Genomic DNA, 18052 nt, shown 5'->3' with positions numbered 1-18052 from the left:
AAAAAGAAAAAAAAAAAAAAAAAAAAAAAAAAAAAATCCCGAGGGCGATGACTGAGCCTGGTACCAATACATTAGCGTCATCTCATCCAGTCTCCTGTGGCTTCTCCCACAGGACTGACTTCAAGAAAACATTTGAAAAGCTTTAAATTCGTTATATTCAAAACCAAAATGTTACACCAAGCGACTAAACCTCAGAGGCAAAAGTTGACAACAAGAACCCTTTCTAAAGGACAAATACATGCACAGTACATTTTGTACACTTAAATGTGTTTAATGTCCACCTCTGCACGAGGGCCACCTAATGAATATTAAAACCACTTTTTTGTGTTACTTTCTCGTGATCATAGTGACCACCTGTCTACTGTAATATTATAGTTGTCTTTAAGTCCGTTGCGTGGTCACAGTTTAGAATGAATTTTCTCTAAGACATTGAAATTCTAACCATTGCAAATGAACTCAATACCTGTACATATCTGCAGTAAAACATTATGTATAAAATGATGTATCAGGATTGCTCCTGTTTGAATTTCGTTCTAAATTCTGTGTTCCAACAGATCAAAGAAAAGACGCCATGATGAGAACACACCTGATGATCTGTCCAGCAAACTTGCCCGCACAGCATCCTGGAGCCCCAGGTTAGTTTACATGTTGTCTATCGTCCTTTATATCAGGAAATCTAAATTTAGTTTGTACTATCATGATTGTGGAACTTGCAAGAAAGCTTCTCAGCTTTCAGTTTTATTCGTCATAATTATGTAATTATGTAAAGAGAACGAAAGACACTCGCTAGAGACGGGGGGCGACATAGACTTTCTGATACTTATGACCCCCTCCTGCATAAGTAATGTGTTTCTGATGTCACTGCTGGAGATAGAAGGGTCATTCTTTGAACAAGGTCGACGGAGATTGACCAAAAATTTAGAGGGGTAAGTCCCTATATATAGTTAATTCAGTGTTGGAAGTGAAGTGTTAGCATTTTTTTCTACATGTATAAAAGACCAGCCTATTGATCCTGGCTATGTTGTTCCAGTGGAGATATCTCAGTGTCCGGTCCGCTGCGCCGCTCTGCCAGATACAGTAACACGTCATCGGAGCTGAGCGTCAGCCCGTCGTCACGCAGCAGTGTGTCGTCTGTTACCGCCATGCTGCATTCTCCCTGTAACCCTTTCACACGCAGCACCCGCAGGAGGAGCTATGCAGCTGCCAAACAAGACACCTGATCAGCTGCAACACTAGTGCTGTGCATCTGCGCACCTGTACACTGGACCAGGACTGCACTTGTAAAACAATTAGGTTAAAAAAATCTAGACATCTGGAAACAGCTCTGGACTTGAAAAAAGTTATGGCTTTATCTATTCTCTGTTTTGCTCTAGACCATTTAAAAACCTTCCATAAATGTGTACTACATAGAGCAAGAACATTTCAGTCTTTGTGTTTATTCCTGAGCTTATACTTCCCTCGAATCCTAGACAATGGCGAAAGCCAAGGAGGTTATATTCATAACCTCCTTGGGTTATGGTTGAGCTTCTGTGTTTCCTAAAGCACTGACTACATGAATATGTAATTTTGGATGTATATTTTTCAACTTGCATGTGTCCTTCATCTGTCAATCGATAACGACCCCTTTCATCATCAATATCGTGTAGAATTTATGTCAACCTACAATTTTACATATAACCTTGAAAACATATTTCTAGCACACATTTGCCATGGGTTCAGGTCCAGACATACATAGTTTTTACAGTGACTTGAACCTCTACCTTTGGACTTGAATCTAGATGTAAACCTGTATTGTGTGTTAAGGTCAATAACTATATCTAATGGAAATCTATATAGGGTTTACACTTAACAGTATGTGTGCGCTTTAGGAAGTTATTATTATTAGCACTGCGTTACAATTGAAGGTGAAATAGAATTATGTGTTTGTCAAATATTGAAATCTTAAATGGAATAGTGGGGATTTTCATAAAATGCAGGCCCCCATTGTAGGATTGGGACAGTCCAAAAAGTCAACATTTTTATCATTACTAGTATGTGCCTTATATAATAAGATGAATCTACCTTACATTGTATCATAGTGCCTTAGTGATAATCGATTACAAATGCTATGTTGGTATGCTGTTCAACATGTGGAGAAATGTTGGGTGTGCTTACAGTTTTATTCATTACCAAACTGGCCATGGTGCACGGGAGGGTTTTCAAGATTTATTTATAATAAGTTGATCTGGCAAAGAATCTGTATTGTCAATTTTAGAAGGTTTGCAATAAAAATTCATAAAATGTACCATTCCGTTTGGTTGTGATTTCTGTTGCAGTCATGAAACCATAATAGAGACATTTAATAGTATTTAAACTAGTTGTAAACGAGTTGTAATTGGGTCCTGACTTTTAATATAGCTTATTATCATATAGCCAGGGGCAGCAGACAAATCAGAAGGCTCCATTCCATGTTGGTTATGACGCTGTAACACTCGGTGGTTTTATTTGTTGGTTAGAGCAAAGGCCCAGGCGGTATGACACCATATACACCTCGGGGCGGGTCATTAACTCTTAGTTATAAACTCAGAGCCAAATCAGTCTGTTTTATCGTGCGACTACTAGTATACATGTATGCTTTACTCAAATCTGCTTTTGTAGTAATCACGTTGTGTTTTGCATATTCCAAAAAAAAAATGCAACTGCAGCTTTCCCAGGACATCACTTTCCTGTGATTCTTGCATCATTAAAAACTTCCAAGCAGTTTGCATCACAAAGTTCACAACTGACTTTTTTATTAGTTGTAGCAAACTACGACCATAGAAGTGTGTTAAAGTAAATGACAGTATTTAATTGGTAAAGAATATTTCTACGTAGTGAAATTCTTACAAATTATTATGATAATCCATAAGTATCATGAACTATACCACATGTACTAAGAATGAGCAGTTGCAGGAAAAATTATAATACCAGCATAAACCTTGGACTTATGAACGACTGCCGTCCTCTTTTCACCCACAGTAAGTCCAATGGTCTGATAATGGTCTTACTCAGGGAGGACTGAAGATGGACTTACTGCCTTAATTGGTGTAAAGACCTTACTCTGGATAATAGTCCACCAAAACTAACACCAACAGTTCTCAAATATGGCGAAATGGGGTGGACTTACTCTGGGACTAACCCCCCCCCCCCCCTGACACAAGTAAGTCCACCTTTAGTCTCCATTCATCCTGTTTTAGGTCCAAGGGTTACATGAGTGAGTATTGATAGCAAGTTGTGACTAGGGGAAGAATACAGGGCAAACACAATAATTATTTGATAAACAATAAGTAGAATGCATCTATGACTTTCATAGTCCATCTATAATTGCTTTCACTTTTATGTATGGGGAGGGGGTTTCGGTGCACTCCACCATTCTGACATGACAGAGTTATGATTAGAGACGCAGCTGATACAAGTTTCTAAAACTTAAGTACAGTGCCACCTTGTACTTGTAATGTTAAAATAAATCACTCAATACAAAAAACAAATAGATTATATGTAAAAAGAATTTAAAAAGGGCCAATAACATTTCATATATGTTCAGAAAAACTACTAGTTACACTGCAATAGTAAGAAATCTATTGTCCCTAACACATCATGCCCTTATCACATGAAATCCAAAATCAGCCCAGACGGTATACAGTTACTAATATATTAATCTCACAAGAGCAATTAATATTGCATTTATTGAAAACAAATTATCCTTTCATATTATTATTATATCCATCTTTTTTCATCAGTGAGCAATTAAGGCCAAGGGTCTTTACGGTTACATAACGTCTGGCCAGTGACCACCGAATAAACCACCAAGTGAGCAAAGTGAAGGAGTTTGTCAATGACAAAGTCTGACTACACGATAAAACAACACCTATCAAAATCAAGCTATCGTTTCAAATGTTCTTTATGACATGTCATATATTTGGTTGGTGGATACAAACTGTTTATTTTCTGTATGCATTAAGTATCATCAAATATGTTCTTTGTGGAGTTGTATTCAATCGAAGATGTTGGCCTGCGTGTTTATATACTGGTGTCTGTGTTCTCTGTGGTATTCTGAAATGCTGTTGCAGCATTGCTATGTCAGCTTAGTGATCATCAATTTGGTCTAGAGGTGTGATGGAATACGGTTCCATATCATCGTCCGAGTTCTGATCAGTTTCTTCTGTTCTTCCCGTGTCTGCACTAGCGTTGTTGATGGCAGTTCCGGAGGACTGGTACAGCCGATTAGAGATGAGTTGAGATGTGTTAATGGTGATCCCGTGTAGTCTGTGGGCAGGATTCTGTCTCCCCGAATCCTCATCAATTTCTTCTGTCTCTTCGGTGTCCCTGGCGTTCCCTGTGGCAGATCCGGAATGTTGGTACAGCCGATTAGAGATGAGTTGAGATGTGTTGATGATGACCCCGTGTAGATTCTGTGCAGAATTCTGTCCCCCCGAATCCTCGTCAGTTTCTTCTGTCTCTCCGGTGTCCCTGGCGTTCCCTGTGGCAGATCCAGAGCGTTGGTACAGCCGATTGCTGATTAGCTGAGAACTAATGATGACACCTTGCATTCGGTGGACGGGATTTTGCCTTCCCCTTGAAACACATCGCTTGTACATTATGACCACAGCTGCCGTCCCTCCTAGCAAGACTATTACGGCGGCAGTAAGTCCAAGAGGTAAGTAAAGATAGTCCATTGAAGCCTGCCTGTCATCATCATGATTCTTCTTCAGTGCGAAGCTACGGGTTCTGTCCACGGTACTAGATGCTGTTTTCGTCGCCAACTGCGTCAGGGCAGAAGCTGTGGTGCCGGATGACTTTGCTGGGAGCCTAGTAGGTTCTGCCATTGGAGATGTGGACGCATGTGTCTTTGTGGGGGTGGATATCAGTTCTGCAGATGAGCAGTATGGGTTGGTGTGGAGTGATTTGAAGTCGTAGCTGGTCAGTTCGGTCGGTGACGTGCAGTGGAGAGAGCCAGCACGGACGATGTTGCCTCGGCCCCGCCGGAAACTTTGCAAGGTCGTGGCGTTGCAGACCAACCATCGCACTCTGCCGTCACAGACTAAGGGGTTGCCTCTGAGAAGGAGGGAGACAGCTGTGCCGGAGATCTGTTCCCAACCCGTTTCCAACACCGTGCGGATCTGGTTATCCTCCAGATTGACCTGCAGGCGGGCCACAGTTGTGCTGCGGCGGGCCAAGCACACAGCCTCAAAGGGAATCGCCGTCAGCTGATTGCTGCCCAAGACGATCTTTTCCAAGCTGTTTAGGCCGATGAAAGCTCTTGGAGACACGGTTTGAATGAGGTTGTGCTTGAGACTGATTGTCTTCAAACTGGGCAGACTATAAAAGGTCAGGTCACCGATATGTAGGAGGCGACTGCATCGGATGGTCACCCACATCATGGACGGTGTGGAGGAGAACGTCCCCGCTTCTGTAAGAGAAAAGAATTTCAAAGTGATAAAACCTAAAAAGATGAGGTTTGTATATTGATAGCATGGACAATTTGAAGACTTTTTCTACTTCTGTCTTTGATACTTTTACCCAAAATGTAATTGTTGTCTTGCAGTCCAGTGATATCATTTTCAAGAAAAATGTTATTTATGCTTATTGAGTACGGCATACATATTTCTGAATAGAATTGGATACATATTCTAGATTGTTGTGACCCGGTTTCCAGCAGTCATATGAAAAAAATGTATAAACATATTCTTTGGATTTTTCTGCTCCGGTTCCCCTGTTAAGAAACTAAATGTAATGAAGCTAATCTCAATTTTGTGTCATTGCCTAGTATTTCTAAATGTACTTTATAAAAGATTATGATTGTTCTGTTTCATCTTATTATTTTGTCCCATACATCCTGTCACTATGAATGTATTTTCTGTCCGGTTCTATCTACAGTTGTTCGGTGCCATTATTTAAGAGATGGAAAAATCCTTCATGTAGTCATGTTTCCATCGTCTGTGTGGTGTTATATGTCATCATGTTGAGTTAACTTTTGATATACAGTCAAACCTGCCCAAGCGACCACCTCTTCTTAGCGACCACCTGGCCATTGCGACCGCTTTTTCTCGGTCCCGAAAATTTTCCCCATTGACGTATAAGCATTAAGCGACCTCTTCACAACGACCACCTGGCCAACCTGACCGCGACCGCCAAAAATTTCGACCAAATCCCTGCCAATAACGACCGCGTCATTTTCAAATCTTTAGATGTCATCGATTTTCAATGATAACTAGCACGATTTTTTGCAGAATTTGGTCAGTTCGCGTCGGATTTTGACTACCATTACCATGTTATGTTCAAAATAAAAATGGCAGCGGATGCGTATGCTTGCTATTTGCCATTAAACACAACGGAAACCATGCATCGGGCATGTTGTGACTCGATACTCTACTAACCGATCACCTGACCAAATCGACCGCTTTTGCCCGGTCCCACCGGTCGTCTTGGACAGGTTTGACTATATTTCCCACCCTTACCTATAGCCTGGATAGTGCTGCCGGTTATACCGAATGTGATGAGGTTGGGTAGCGGCGGGATGTGCTGTTTGGTGAGGGTGGTGAGGTTGAACAGACAGTTCAGCATGATTCCTGTCACGGTCTGATCAAACCCGGTAGGCACGTCATTCAGACACGTCAGGCCATGGTCATCTGCACCGCAAACTCTGTTAGCGGCAACCTGGTTGGAGGAAAACAAAACTGCTGATGACACTCAGGAACTGTAGCTAATTTAATGTCAAGTCACATTATCCTGCATTATTCTATCGTTCAACTGTAGTACGACATATAACCCCGTCGTGTGTAAGCACGTCGACCGATGACGATGAGTACGACATATAAGACGCGGACTTAAAAAAGTTAAAATCACTCAGTTGAAACATGTTATACAATTGATAAGTTTTGAAGTATTATAAAAGAAATAAACTTTAACTAACACAAACTCAGGAGTGTTGGGATAGTTGATCTTTCATAGTATTATGTCATTTACCAACACAGGTGAACTTCCATTGAGAGTTTTGAAGTATTTCAGTGAGTACTTTTGCGTGTTAGGTATCAACTTTCTTGAATATTGTCGGCTTGCTATACACGTAAGTAGGTATGGATTCTATTCGAAAAGAGCGATCGTGAGAGATGTGGTATTACCGTATCTCCACTTGAAATGCACGTCTGAGAGCCAGGGTCTCGCTGGGTCGGGCACTCGCAGGTCTTTCTCTGCACAAATTTCCACTCGTGCTGCACGAAGCACTCCTCTGGGCAGGGCGAGCAGAACTTCACAAGCAACAGGACTAGGATGGCGATGCACGGTCGGGTCTTTTTCTCCATGGCGGTACGACTGAACGCACAGGCCGGCAAATCTACAACTGGCGATAACACAGCTGTACGTATGGGGGTTGATACAGTCTGGTTGGTATGTCTGGTATTAGTCTTTCTGTTGATTGTGTGCACAGGTCAATAACCGGGCTAAATGAATAGACATTATTTGGTGGTTGTTGGAGAGTGGAACATGCATTATTATTCGATGGTATCTAGCATCGAATTTTGCGTTGTGGACATCAACAGTGGTTTGAGTGAACCTGTTTTGCAAATCTTAGGTTCGTACCGTGGGGTTAGAATTGTTCTGGCATAGAATTTTTGTATTTCCTTATCCCACGCGACCTAAATACATAATTTCATGTAAGTACCAGTCAGTCTGACAAGTATCCTTTTGATTCTCTCTTGGTTTCATTCTTTAGGTTAGGATGTCCAAATTCTGGGTGTTGCCAGATTTGAGTATTTTCTATGTATTGATGTCTGTGTGTCCGTCTGTGTTTCAGCATGTTTTGGTCAGCTTATCTCGAGTTGATTTTGAGCGTCCCGACGCCTTTCCTTCGTACTTACCGCAGAAAGTACTATATGGCTTTAAGCTTTGGTGGCAGGTAGTTATTCATGCCATAAATGTTGTGCATGTATGGTCCCCCTGGCAGCTTGTTCCGGAATTGTTTGCATTTTTGACAGGATCGTTCAAAGAGGATAATAACTGAAGCAATGGATGAGAAATTTTTAAAAGTTTGGGCCTTACATCATTTATTATTTGGGCATCTAACATTTATGAAAAGCAGTGAACGGAGAGAGAATTTCTGTATTTCCGAATATTTTACCATGACGTCATAGAGTACCGTGCGGTATGCAGCCAATCAGAGCTCTCGCTTGTATCTCATGTCAATATTCAAAAGTCAAATGATCGTCTATTAACAGTTGCTAGCTATAGATTATTCTTTGGAGGCTTGTGATCAGAGGATCAAATAGAAGTAGGGATATGATGCTAACAGAACAACAAAATAAAGTACACACCGTTTAAAAGGTTTTCGTCAATCAGCAGGACATCTTTACGAGATGAACCGAACACACAAGCGCACGCCCCTACATGAGAGCGCCAGCTTACAACAATATTTAATCTGCGTTGAAATGCGCAAGCTTTTTTTCAAGCAGAGACGTAAAAATACCTCAACATTCTAATGTGAATTGCTGTCAAAATTCTGTTTAGTTAGGAATTTAACGAAGAAAAATCTACCAATGATAAGAAATATAACGTGTTAGAAATACTGAAGATATATATACATGTAACATCACCTGCACATCATTTTCAGCAAACTAAATCAAGGACTGCCCCACCGCGTGAGAGACGCGTGCACGTGTACGATAGGTAAATCATGCAGACTGGTGGTAGAACTCAATACAGCAAGGCTTCGTTCAGACACGCCTTTCCTTTTCTAGCTCTGTATCAAATATGGAACAAATGGAGTTACGCCAGTGCTTTATTACCTTTGCCAGAATGTCAAGGTTATGTTTTAGGCTTGTACGTCTGTTTGTCTGTCTGTCTGTCTGTCACCAGCATATTTGGTAGGTGGGTAGGGGTCGGGAAAACGAAGGTCAAGTTCGATAATGGCGGAAGGTACTGCAGCGGAACTTCCATTTTTGATTACTCGTGTTCTGGACAAGATGTGGTAATGATGTTTGAGTGGTAGATAGCCCTATGAGCAGAAAGTAAGTGCTGTGAGTTTGGGGCCCCCTAGTGGCTTTTCTGGAACTACAGGCGCCTGTTTCCTTTCAAACTTTGGACTAGAATAACTTGATAACGTGCTGACGGATCGTCATGATTTTTGGTACGTGGATGGCCTACGTGATTGCTTACAGGGTGTCATGCTAATTATGCGAATCCACAACTAATTTGCATAATACATGAAATCCATTGCATTTCATTATAGGGCTTTCAGACATGTCACATATGTAGCTGAGAAAGAGAAAAATTTCACAACATATTGATCTTGCAAATGACGACCACATTTGCATAATAAATTGGAAAATATAACTTTGTTGACGGATCGTCATGATTTTGGTATGCAGATAGCCATAGTGAAGAATTACATGATGGAATACAAATTATGCAATTCAACAGCTTATTTGCATAATTAATGAGGAAAGTTTATAAATCCACTGACTGTCAAACTGAACACATATGTAGCTGAGAAAGACAGAAATGCCAATACATATTAATCAAGCAAATGAGGTCATCATTTGCATAATTAATGAGGAAATATGAACGTGCTGACGGATCGTCATAATTTTTGGTATATAGATAGCCTAAGTGAAGACTTAGATAATGAGATACTAATTATGAAAATTTGCAGCTAATTTGCATAATTAATGAGGAACGTTTTTAAATCCACTGCATTCCATGATAGGACTTTCAAAGTTGTCACATATGTAACTAAGAAAGAGGGCAGAAAGTAAGAGGTGTATGTGTGGGTCCCCTAGCGTCTATTTTGGAACTGTAGGAGCCGGTATTCTTGAGACAATTTGATATTAATTATGTTCATTCGGATCTAATTTGCATAATTAATGACGATATTTTAGGAACTAGCTCCAGACATATAAAATATGTTTATGTCTACAGACATCATTGTACATAACAAACCTGGTTTATTTAGCAAAGGTATGTATTCGTGGAACTCGTTCGAACATGACTATCATGGTATCATGATCTGTTGCATGTGATGATATTTCTCATAACAATTTTTTCAACATCTTCAACCTTACAACATCAATATAACAGCTACTAGTTACTCAATGACTACATAATATTAAATACATTCTTCTAACAGCTGTTGGGCATTTTTGATACATGCAGTTGCTGTTAACTGAAGAGTACATGATATCTATGAAGCAACTACAGGATATTCATACATGGACTTCTAACAATAACTCAAAGTGATTTTACTTCAACATTTTCCTTTGAAACTGGAAAACGTCAATCTGAAGATCTAGTCCTAAATCATCACTTTTGTCAGGCAAGTCTACATTGCTGCCCACTGTGCTCATCCATTGCTAATTGGAACTTAATTTCCAGCTCTGTATTACAGAGAAGGAAAGGTTCTTACTGCCCGCAAGCTTCTGTATGTCTTCTAGGTCAGGTTTCTTTAGTTTTTCACACGTGTCCACGATCACCTCACAGAAGTAATCTGCTGTGTCCATCAAGGCCTCGATAGTTTTCCGTGAGACGCCATGACACTCCATCAGACGCAGACTACTGAGGAACTCAAACGTATTATACTTCATCACGTCGGTCATGAAGTCATCTGTGAAGCAGTCCACACCCCACAGGTGCAGCATTGAAAGGTTGGGAGCATTTTTCAGCACTCTCTCCAGTTGGAATCGGACGGGCTCTTGTGGTGCTTCATTATTAACTATCTCAATGACCAGAGACTCAAGGTCTTGGAATGCACAGTCTGTTACCAGCTGGGCCGGCTGTTCAGCAAAACCTTGCACATTCTCTAGTGTTATGTCCCTCACATAAGGACAGTGGACTGAGACAGCAAGCAAGTCCACATCTGAGAAACCTTTGAATGTGACCATCAGCATTCTGGTGCCAACTCTACTCAGGAAGGGAACGACCTCCGTCTGAAACGTGAGCTGTCTGTACTCATCTTCCTCAACCTCCAAGGTATCCAGCAGGGAGAGACTCTGCAACATCTCTTCGTCTACGTTTGACAGCATGGCAGAACGTAGCCCGAGAATGGTCAGATTGGGGCATAACCTCAGGGCCTGTATGTAGGAAGCAGGGACTGGCAGCGAGCCAAGCAGTCGGGAAGAAAAGCTGACACCGTCCAGCTTGAGAGGGCTCAAGGGAAGGTCATGCAGAAGAAAGTCGTGATAAATGCCGTACAGGACGAGACCAGTGTTCAAGTCGGTGCCGAGCTGTACCAGCTGCTTTAAAGCCTTTATCACGTATGACAGTCCAAACAGTGTGACTTGAATGTTGTGTATCATGAGACGGTTGATTTTCTTGCACCCCTTCCCTGATTCCCTCAGACCACACAGCTCAAATAAGCCGATGTCTGTGACGTTGGTCGATGACATGTCCAGCTGCTGGAGCTCTGGGCATGCGTTTGCCATCATGGCCATGGCCTGGTCATCTGCCTTGGTACGGGTGATGTCCAGAATCCTCAACTGGGGAAAACTGCACATCAAAAAGCTGACACCCAGGAGGGGCAACTGTGTGTATGAGTTCAGGTAGACATCTTGCAGGTTCTGCAAGGAGGAAAAATGAGAAAACCTAGTATAAGAATTTGAAAGTAGCTTACTAGTAAAGGACCTGACAGTATTCCCAAATATTGTGGGAAATAATTGTGTATTGACACATAAAAACATGCAGGTAAAAATCACACTTTCCACCAAAGGATAATAATTAGTGGTGTGAGGAGAGAGAAACTGCAAAAATAAAACTGCCAGGAATAGTCTTTAACATTCTTTAGGATATCTCTTGACCTGATTGCTCAGAACATGTAACCTATGATGGCTAATGACAACAATGTGGGATTCTCCAAGCAGATCTACAGTACAAGAGGCCATCATCACATCATCACGGTCGAGATATCGTCAGGGTTATACCGCCCCTTACGGGGTGACATACCCTTTCGTTAGCTAATACAAGACGGGGATACGCCAGGTCTCCCGTCTGGGTGAATGGTGTAAATCACCATGTGGCTGATACGAGATGGAGGTCGCCAGTGAATCACCAGCTGTGAGGAAAGTCGTGTAAAGTGCCTTTCCCAAGGGCACAAGATCGGTGACACAGCAGGGATTTGAACTCGAGACCTCTCGGTCCTGAGCCACGCACGCTGCCGCTGCGCCATGTGATTTCATAGAAGCCAGACGGTATCCAAAGGGCTAAACTCTATACCTGAGGCCAACATGCTAAGTGTTTAGCCCTTTGGACACTGCCTGGTTCCCAGTAGGGCTGCTTGGAGAAAAGTGGTTGGAAGTTGGTGTCTTTCCCCTGCAAAGTTCAATGAAGGTTGGTCATTGTTAACCTAAAGATGACCAGAGGACTAGTACAATAGATCCACATTCTACTCCATTCTTTTGGGAAGTACATGTACTGGTGTTTTCTCTATAAATGCATAATGTTACCTTCAAACATAGAATATCATGCTGTGAGAGGAGTCAAAAGTAATTAGCAAGTGATTTTTTAGCAAGTTCATTTTTCATCAAATGAGATTTGGCACAAAGGTCAAAGCACATGTCTTCTTGGGACTGACATATCTCAATTTGCTTACAAGTTACAGACTTTTATGAGAGACTGAATAAAAATACCTACTACAGGGCATCTCATAGAGATTAGCAGGGCAGAGTCATTGTCAAGAACGTGGAGACTCTTCTGGAAGTCAAACCGCAGACTCTGCAGACTCTCATGTGCCACTTGCTCCAGGTGCCAGGTTTGCAGCTGCTCCGTTTGGATCAGGTGATCAAGCAAAGCCTGGTACAGGTTGGCACCTGAAACACAATTTGATGTTTTACATAATCTCAATCTCATTTTTATTGTATGTATTATTGTATGTATTTAATGTCAGGCTTGTTTTTATCCTAAGTTTGTACATCTTTGGGGGAGTCGGCCTCGTAGAGGAACTTGATTTCTGTTGCCGACTCCCCCCAGATTGTACACAATCTGAGAAGTGGAATAAATAAAATAATAAATAAATAAATAAATAATCCTGCATAACAGGCATTATAACTAATTTGCTACCTCTCAAGCTAAGAAAGTTCACAAGAGACTATATTTACAAGTGACCAGAAGAACAAGCCGTAGTCCCATAGCCTTTTTGAGGCCATTGGAGCAGTGGGTTGTACATTCAAAGATCTCTTCACCAATTATCTGTTAATGCTGGTAAGTTAAGATTGTACAAAATACTTAAATCTGAGTACAGTATGGAGAGTTACTTGTACCACAAAGATGTTGAGCTAAGATTCGCTTTATGTAAAGTGAGGATAAGTGCCTGTTCACTAGAAATAAAGAGGGGCAGGTACAAAATACTATATCCATTGATGAGATAACATGTAAATATTGTTTCTATGTCAATGTTCACATTACAATTCCAAAGGAACAAACTTTTCCTTAAAATCTACAAATCTTTCCAAAGCTTTTCCCACCTTACCAACCAACAAAGAACAATATTCTTGTCTAACCCCTTTATATATGAAAATGTTAGACAATTCATCTCCCACTGCATAAGAAAAAGTATGTTGTATGGCTGCCCTGTAATACTGGTGATTTTAGGAAGCCATGTGGCGATGTGTGGTCTGACTTACTGATGTTGTATGGCTGGTCTGTGTTGCTGGTGATGTTAGGTAGCCATGTGGCGATGCGTGGTCTGACTTACTGATGTTGTATGGCTGGCCTGTAATACTGGTGATCTTAGGTAGCCATGTGGTGATGTGTGGTCTGACTTACTGATGTTGTATGGCTGGTCTGTGTTGCTGGTGATGTTAGGTAGCCATGTGGTGATGTGTGGTCTGACTTACTGATGTTATATGGCTGGCCTGTAATACTGGTGATCTTAGGTAGCCATGTGGTGATGTGTGGTCTGACTTACTGATGTTGTATGGCTGGCCTGTAATACTGGTGATCTTAGGTAGCCATGTGGTGATGTGTGGTCTGACTTACTGATGTTGTATGGCTGGCCTGTAATACTGGTGATCTTAGGTAGCCATGTGGCGATGCGTGGTCTGACTTACTGATGTTATATGGCTGGCCTGTGTTGCTGGTGATCTTAGGAAGCCATGTGGCGATGTGTGGTCTGACTTAACTTGTATGGCTGGCCTGTAATGCTGGTGATCTTAGGTAGCCATGTGGTGATGTGTGGTCTGACTTACTGATGTTGTATGGCTGGCCTGTAATACTGGTGATCTTAGGTAGCCATGTGGCGATGTGTGCTCTGACTTACTGATGTTGTATGGCTGGCCGTAATACTGGTGATCTTAGGAAGCCATGTGGCGATGTGTGGTCTGACTTACTGATGTTGTATGGCTGGCCTGTATTGCTGGTGATCTTAGGAAGCCATGTGGCGATGTGTGGTCTGACTTACTGATGTTGTATGGCTGGCCTGTATTGCTGGTGATCTTAGGAAGCCATGTGGTGATGTGTGGTCTGACTTACTGATGTTGTATGGCTGGCCTGTGTTGCTAGTGATCTTAGGTAGCCATGTGGTGATGTGTGGTCTGACTTACTGATGTTGTATGGCTGCCCTGTGTTGCTGGTGATCTTAGGAAGCCATGTGGCGATGTGTGGTCTGACTTACTGATGTTGTATGGCTGGCCTGTATTGCTGGTGATCTTAGGAAGCCATGTGGCGATGTGTGGTCTGACTTACTGATGTTGTATGGCTGGCCTGTATTGCTGGTGATCTTAGGAAGCCATGTGGCGATGTGTGGTCTGACTTACTGATGTTGTATGGCTGGCCTGTATTGCTGGTGATCTTAGGAAGCCATGTGGTGATGTGTGGTCTGACTTACTGATGTTGTATGGCTGGCCTGTGTTGCTAGTGATCTTAGGTAGCCATGTGGTGATGTGTGGTCTGACTTACTGATGTTGTATGGCTGCCCTGTGTTGCTGGTGATCTTAGGTAGCCATGTGGTGATGTGTGGTCTGACTTACTGATGTTGTATGGCTGCCCTGTGTTGCTGGTGATCTTAGGAAGCCATGTGGCGATGTGTGGTCTGACTTACTGATGTTGTATGGCTGGCCTGTATTGCTGGTGATCTTAGGAAGCCATGTGGCGATGTGTGGTCTGACTTACTGATGTTGTATGGCTGGCCTGTATTGCTGGTGATCTTAGGAAGCCATGTGGCGATGTGTGGTCTGACTTACTGATGTTGTATGGCTGGCCTGTATTGCTGGTGATCTTAGGAAGCCATGTGGTGATGTGTGGTCTGACTTACTGATGTTGTATGGCTGCCCTATGTTGCTGGTGATCTTAGGTAGCCATGTGGCAATGTGTGGTCTGACTTACTGATGTTGTATGGCTGGCCTGTATTGCTGGTGATCTTAGGAAGCCATGTGGCGATGTGTGGTCTGTCCCACTCCTCCTGGGGCAGTCTACACACCACATCCAGGCACGAGTATTCGAGGGTTGGTGGGGACTTCAATAAAGGCATCCCCTGCAAAGAAAAATTGAAGCTATTATCAATTTTATTTTACTCTGACACCCACGAAAGTCCTAACACTCACCATAGTGCTACTAAACTACTAGAAGTCTCATACCTGCGACACACTTAAAAAAGTGTGGCAATTAAAATCATTGACATGGCAACGGTTTTATTGTTTAGGATTGTGTTGTTAAGGATTGTTGTTATTAATTGGTTTTCATCATCATCATCATCGTTCTTCCTCGTGTGAGGTGGAGCAGACGAAGTTAGTCCTCCAGAACTGCTTGTCATTCATCACCTCTCGGCGATGAATTGGTTTTAATAGTCGTATTCCATTCACCTGGTGATTAATGTTCAGAGAGCATTGCTGTCAAAAGGGGTTCTCTTGTGAGTGAAGGGTGAACTAATAATGTAGATGCTTCTCATCGCTTTTACAAATCAGACCCTCATTTACATAAATCACATCAGTTGATCATCTTCTCTAGCTTACCATAATGTCATTAAATCATTTTCCATTAATTATGCAAATTAGGTCTTTATTTTGCACAACATATATCTATCAATATTCTCTTACTCAGTTACAAAGGTCACATGTTGCAATGGTCCTATAATTGAACTGAGTATGTTTAGACAATTTCTCAATTAATTATGCAAATCAGCTTCCAATCTGCATAATTGATATGTAATTATATAAAGCATCACGTAACCTATCCACATACCAAAAATCATAACAATCCGTCAACCCCTTCATGAGTTATTCCCTTTCAAAGTCTGACACCAAACCTGCCCTGCAGTTCCAAAACAAGCCGCTATGGGGCCCAAACCTATACCACTTACTCACGACATCAAGAGCTGTCTACCGCTTAAAATTCATAGTCGCAACATGTCCAGAATTCGAGACATAAAACCAGGAAGTTCCACTGCAGTACCATAACAGGCCACTAGGGGAACCAAAATCTAATCGTTTCTAGGTCTCAACAAGGCCTATCCACATACTGAATATCAATACAATCCTTCCAGGCGTTCTTGAGTTATATTATAAGAAGGCCACCACGAACCCGGAAGTGATTTCCACGACTCACGGGTCATTTTCCGAGGAACATATTTCAACAATCTTTTGTCCCCTGTTTCAATTGTTTACATTCCCATGACCACCATACTACATACTACAATTCTGGAACGTCTGAAGTCCTAGGCTTTTCTCAATTTTGCACGGCGATCAGTCAAAAAAGTGCCATGCGCGAATACGGAACACTGCTGTGCACACGTATGTGCCCTGCGACTGGAAAGTTTACCCGTGGAGGTAATGGTTCAGTCCGGTATGATGCAACTACGCACGCGCGGACTTTGGCATTCCTGACATTCCTGTACAGTGTTTGGAATTCTTTGCAAACGGTCGCACACTATACTATTAACCTCTCTCTCTCTCTCTCTCTCTCTCTCTCTCTCTCTCTATCCAATAGAAAACTAGACAGGGACTATTGGCCCTGCTGGTCTATACAAATCTGCCTAGCCTAAGCCAATCGTGTCATATTCATCCGAACTCATTCAAAGCCATGCCCTTTCACAAGGACTGTTACAGATGCTCCTACATTGTAAGAACAGACTTAGAGTTGTACTGGAACTCTCTACCATACTCAACCACTCAAACAGCAGATAAGGCAAAGTTCAGGAAGGAGGTCTCCTAATACCTAAGGAATTGACTATATAGCTATACAGTATCTCTCCCTGAGTGTTTGACCCCAACTACGGAACAGGGTGTTGTTCAGTACAGAGCTAGAACCTGAGAAAAGAAAACATCAGGCGAATGCCAGAGTTTGAACAGCTGACAATAACATGCTCTCAGTTCCAGGGTTTGATACTGACTTTCGAACAATGCCGAGGCCCCTAAGTTCCAGGTTCCGCATGCTACACACGCACAATGCTATATGAAATGTATGTCTGTAACGTTACAGCTTCAATCACAAATATTATGGTTGTTTTTCATGGGTTAACAGTAAAATGTGCGATGGCAAAATTGTCATGCGCATTCCCTTGGATTAGTTACCAGACTTTGGTTCTTCCCCCGTTACCCCGTGCTAAACGTTGCTAAAGTCCCAGTTGCCACGGTGGTGACGCTACAGTTTAAGCAACTGCAGTGATAGAGCTCAAATAAAAACAAGCTTAAGGCTTTAAACCATTAAAAAGCCTTTCTTGGTGGGATTCTATGTTAAATCTGGGCAGTTTTTGAGTGCCTGCGATAGGAAAGACCCTACTAGTACGTATATTTATAGATTCAGTTGTAAAAATGACCTTTCTTCATCTCTGAGGTTTTTCCATACACTACCTGTGTAAATGCAGAAATTTTCCTACCATGGCAGTAACAGACTATAGTGCTACCACAAATTTAAAACCACCACGAACAGTCGTCTTCCCGCTACAGCGAAATTAAATCCCCGCAAACTTAAATGCATTTACAGTAGTGGTATCATCGCCAGATAGCTGTTTCAACTTCAAAAGGACCCATCCAAGAGCTCCGGTCTGCCTAAATACCACAAACGACCACAAACGACTCGGAAATACCACAAACGACCACAAACGACTCTAAAATGCAGT

At 42.0% G+C, this 18052-nt stretch overlaps 2 protein-coding genes and 1 long non-coding RNA gene across 5 annotated transcripts in view; 1 reads left to right on the top strand and 2 right to left on the bottom strand.

The window, feature by feature from the left end:
- Positions 1–535: 535 nt before the first annotated feature.
- Positions 536–2284, top strand: LOC118426688. The gene is made up of 2 exons (XR_004832443.1): positions 536–635; positions 1031–2284. It is a non-coding gene; the product is annotated as an uncharacterized LOC118426688 (long non-coding RNA).
- A 1019-nt stretch (positions 2285–3303) lies between these two features.
- LOC118426687 lies at positions 3304–7064 on the bottom strand. The gene is made up of 2 exons (XM_035836211.1): positions 6477–7064; positions 3304–5428 (listed from the first exon to the last, which is right to left on the bottom strand). Exons 1-2 carry the CDS (start codon positions 6580–6582, stop codon positions 4104–4106), a joined length of 1431 nt encoding a protein of 476 aa, XP_035692104.1. The 5' UTR covers positions 6583–7064; the 3' UTR covers positions 3304–4103.
- A 2872-nt stretch (positions 7065–9936) lies between these two features.
- Positions 9937–18052, bottom strand: part of LOC118426686 — a 9245-nt gene continuing 1129 nt past the window's right edge. For 2 of the 3 annotated variants that reach the window (XM_035836209.1, XM_035836208.1), the window contains exons 2-4: positions 15322–15469; positions 12634–12809; positions 9937–11564 (exon numbers count right to left, since the gene is read on the bottom strand). In XM_035836209.1, coding sequence (XP_035692102.1) covers positions 10362–11564; positions 12634–12809; positions 15322–15466 — 1524 coding nt within the window. In that variant the 5' untranslated portion in view covers positions 15467–15469 and the 3' untranslated portion in view covers positions 9937–10361. The remainder of the gene's footprint in view (positions 11565–12633; positions 12810–15321; positions 15470–18052) is intronic. The other variant, XM_035836210.1, reaches the window with a different exon arrangement.

Source organism: Branchiostoma floridae, chromosome 11 (genome assembly GCF_000003815.2).
Source record: "Branchiostoma floridae strain S238N-H82 chromosome 11, Bfl_VNyyK, whole genome shotgun sequence".
Classification (NCBI taxonomy): Eukaryota; Metazoa; Chordata; class Leptocardii; order Amphioxiformes; family Branchiostomatidae; genus Branchiostoma; species Branchiostoma floridae.
The sequence above is the reverse complement of the archived record's forward strand: the minus strand, read 5'-3'. Positions and strand labels throughout refer to the sequence as shown.

Coding starts and splice junctions, on each gene's coding strand:
- LOC118426687 (XM_035836211.1), bottom strand. CDS start 6,582: ATGCTGAACTGTCTGTTCAACCTCACCACCCTCACCAAACAGCACATC. Junction 5,429..6,476: donor CAGCACTATCCAGGCTATAG/GTAAGGGTGGGA, acceptor TTTCTCTTACAG/AAGCGGGGACGTTCTCCTCC.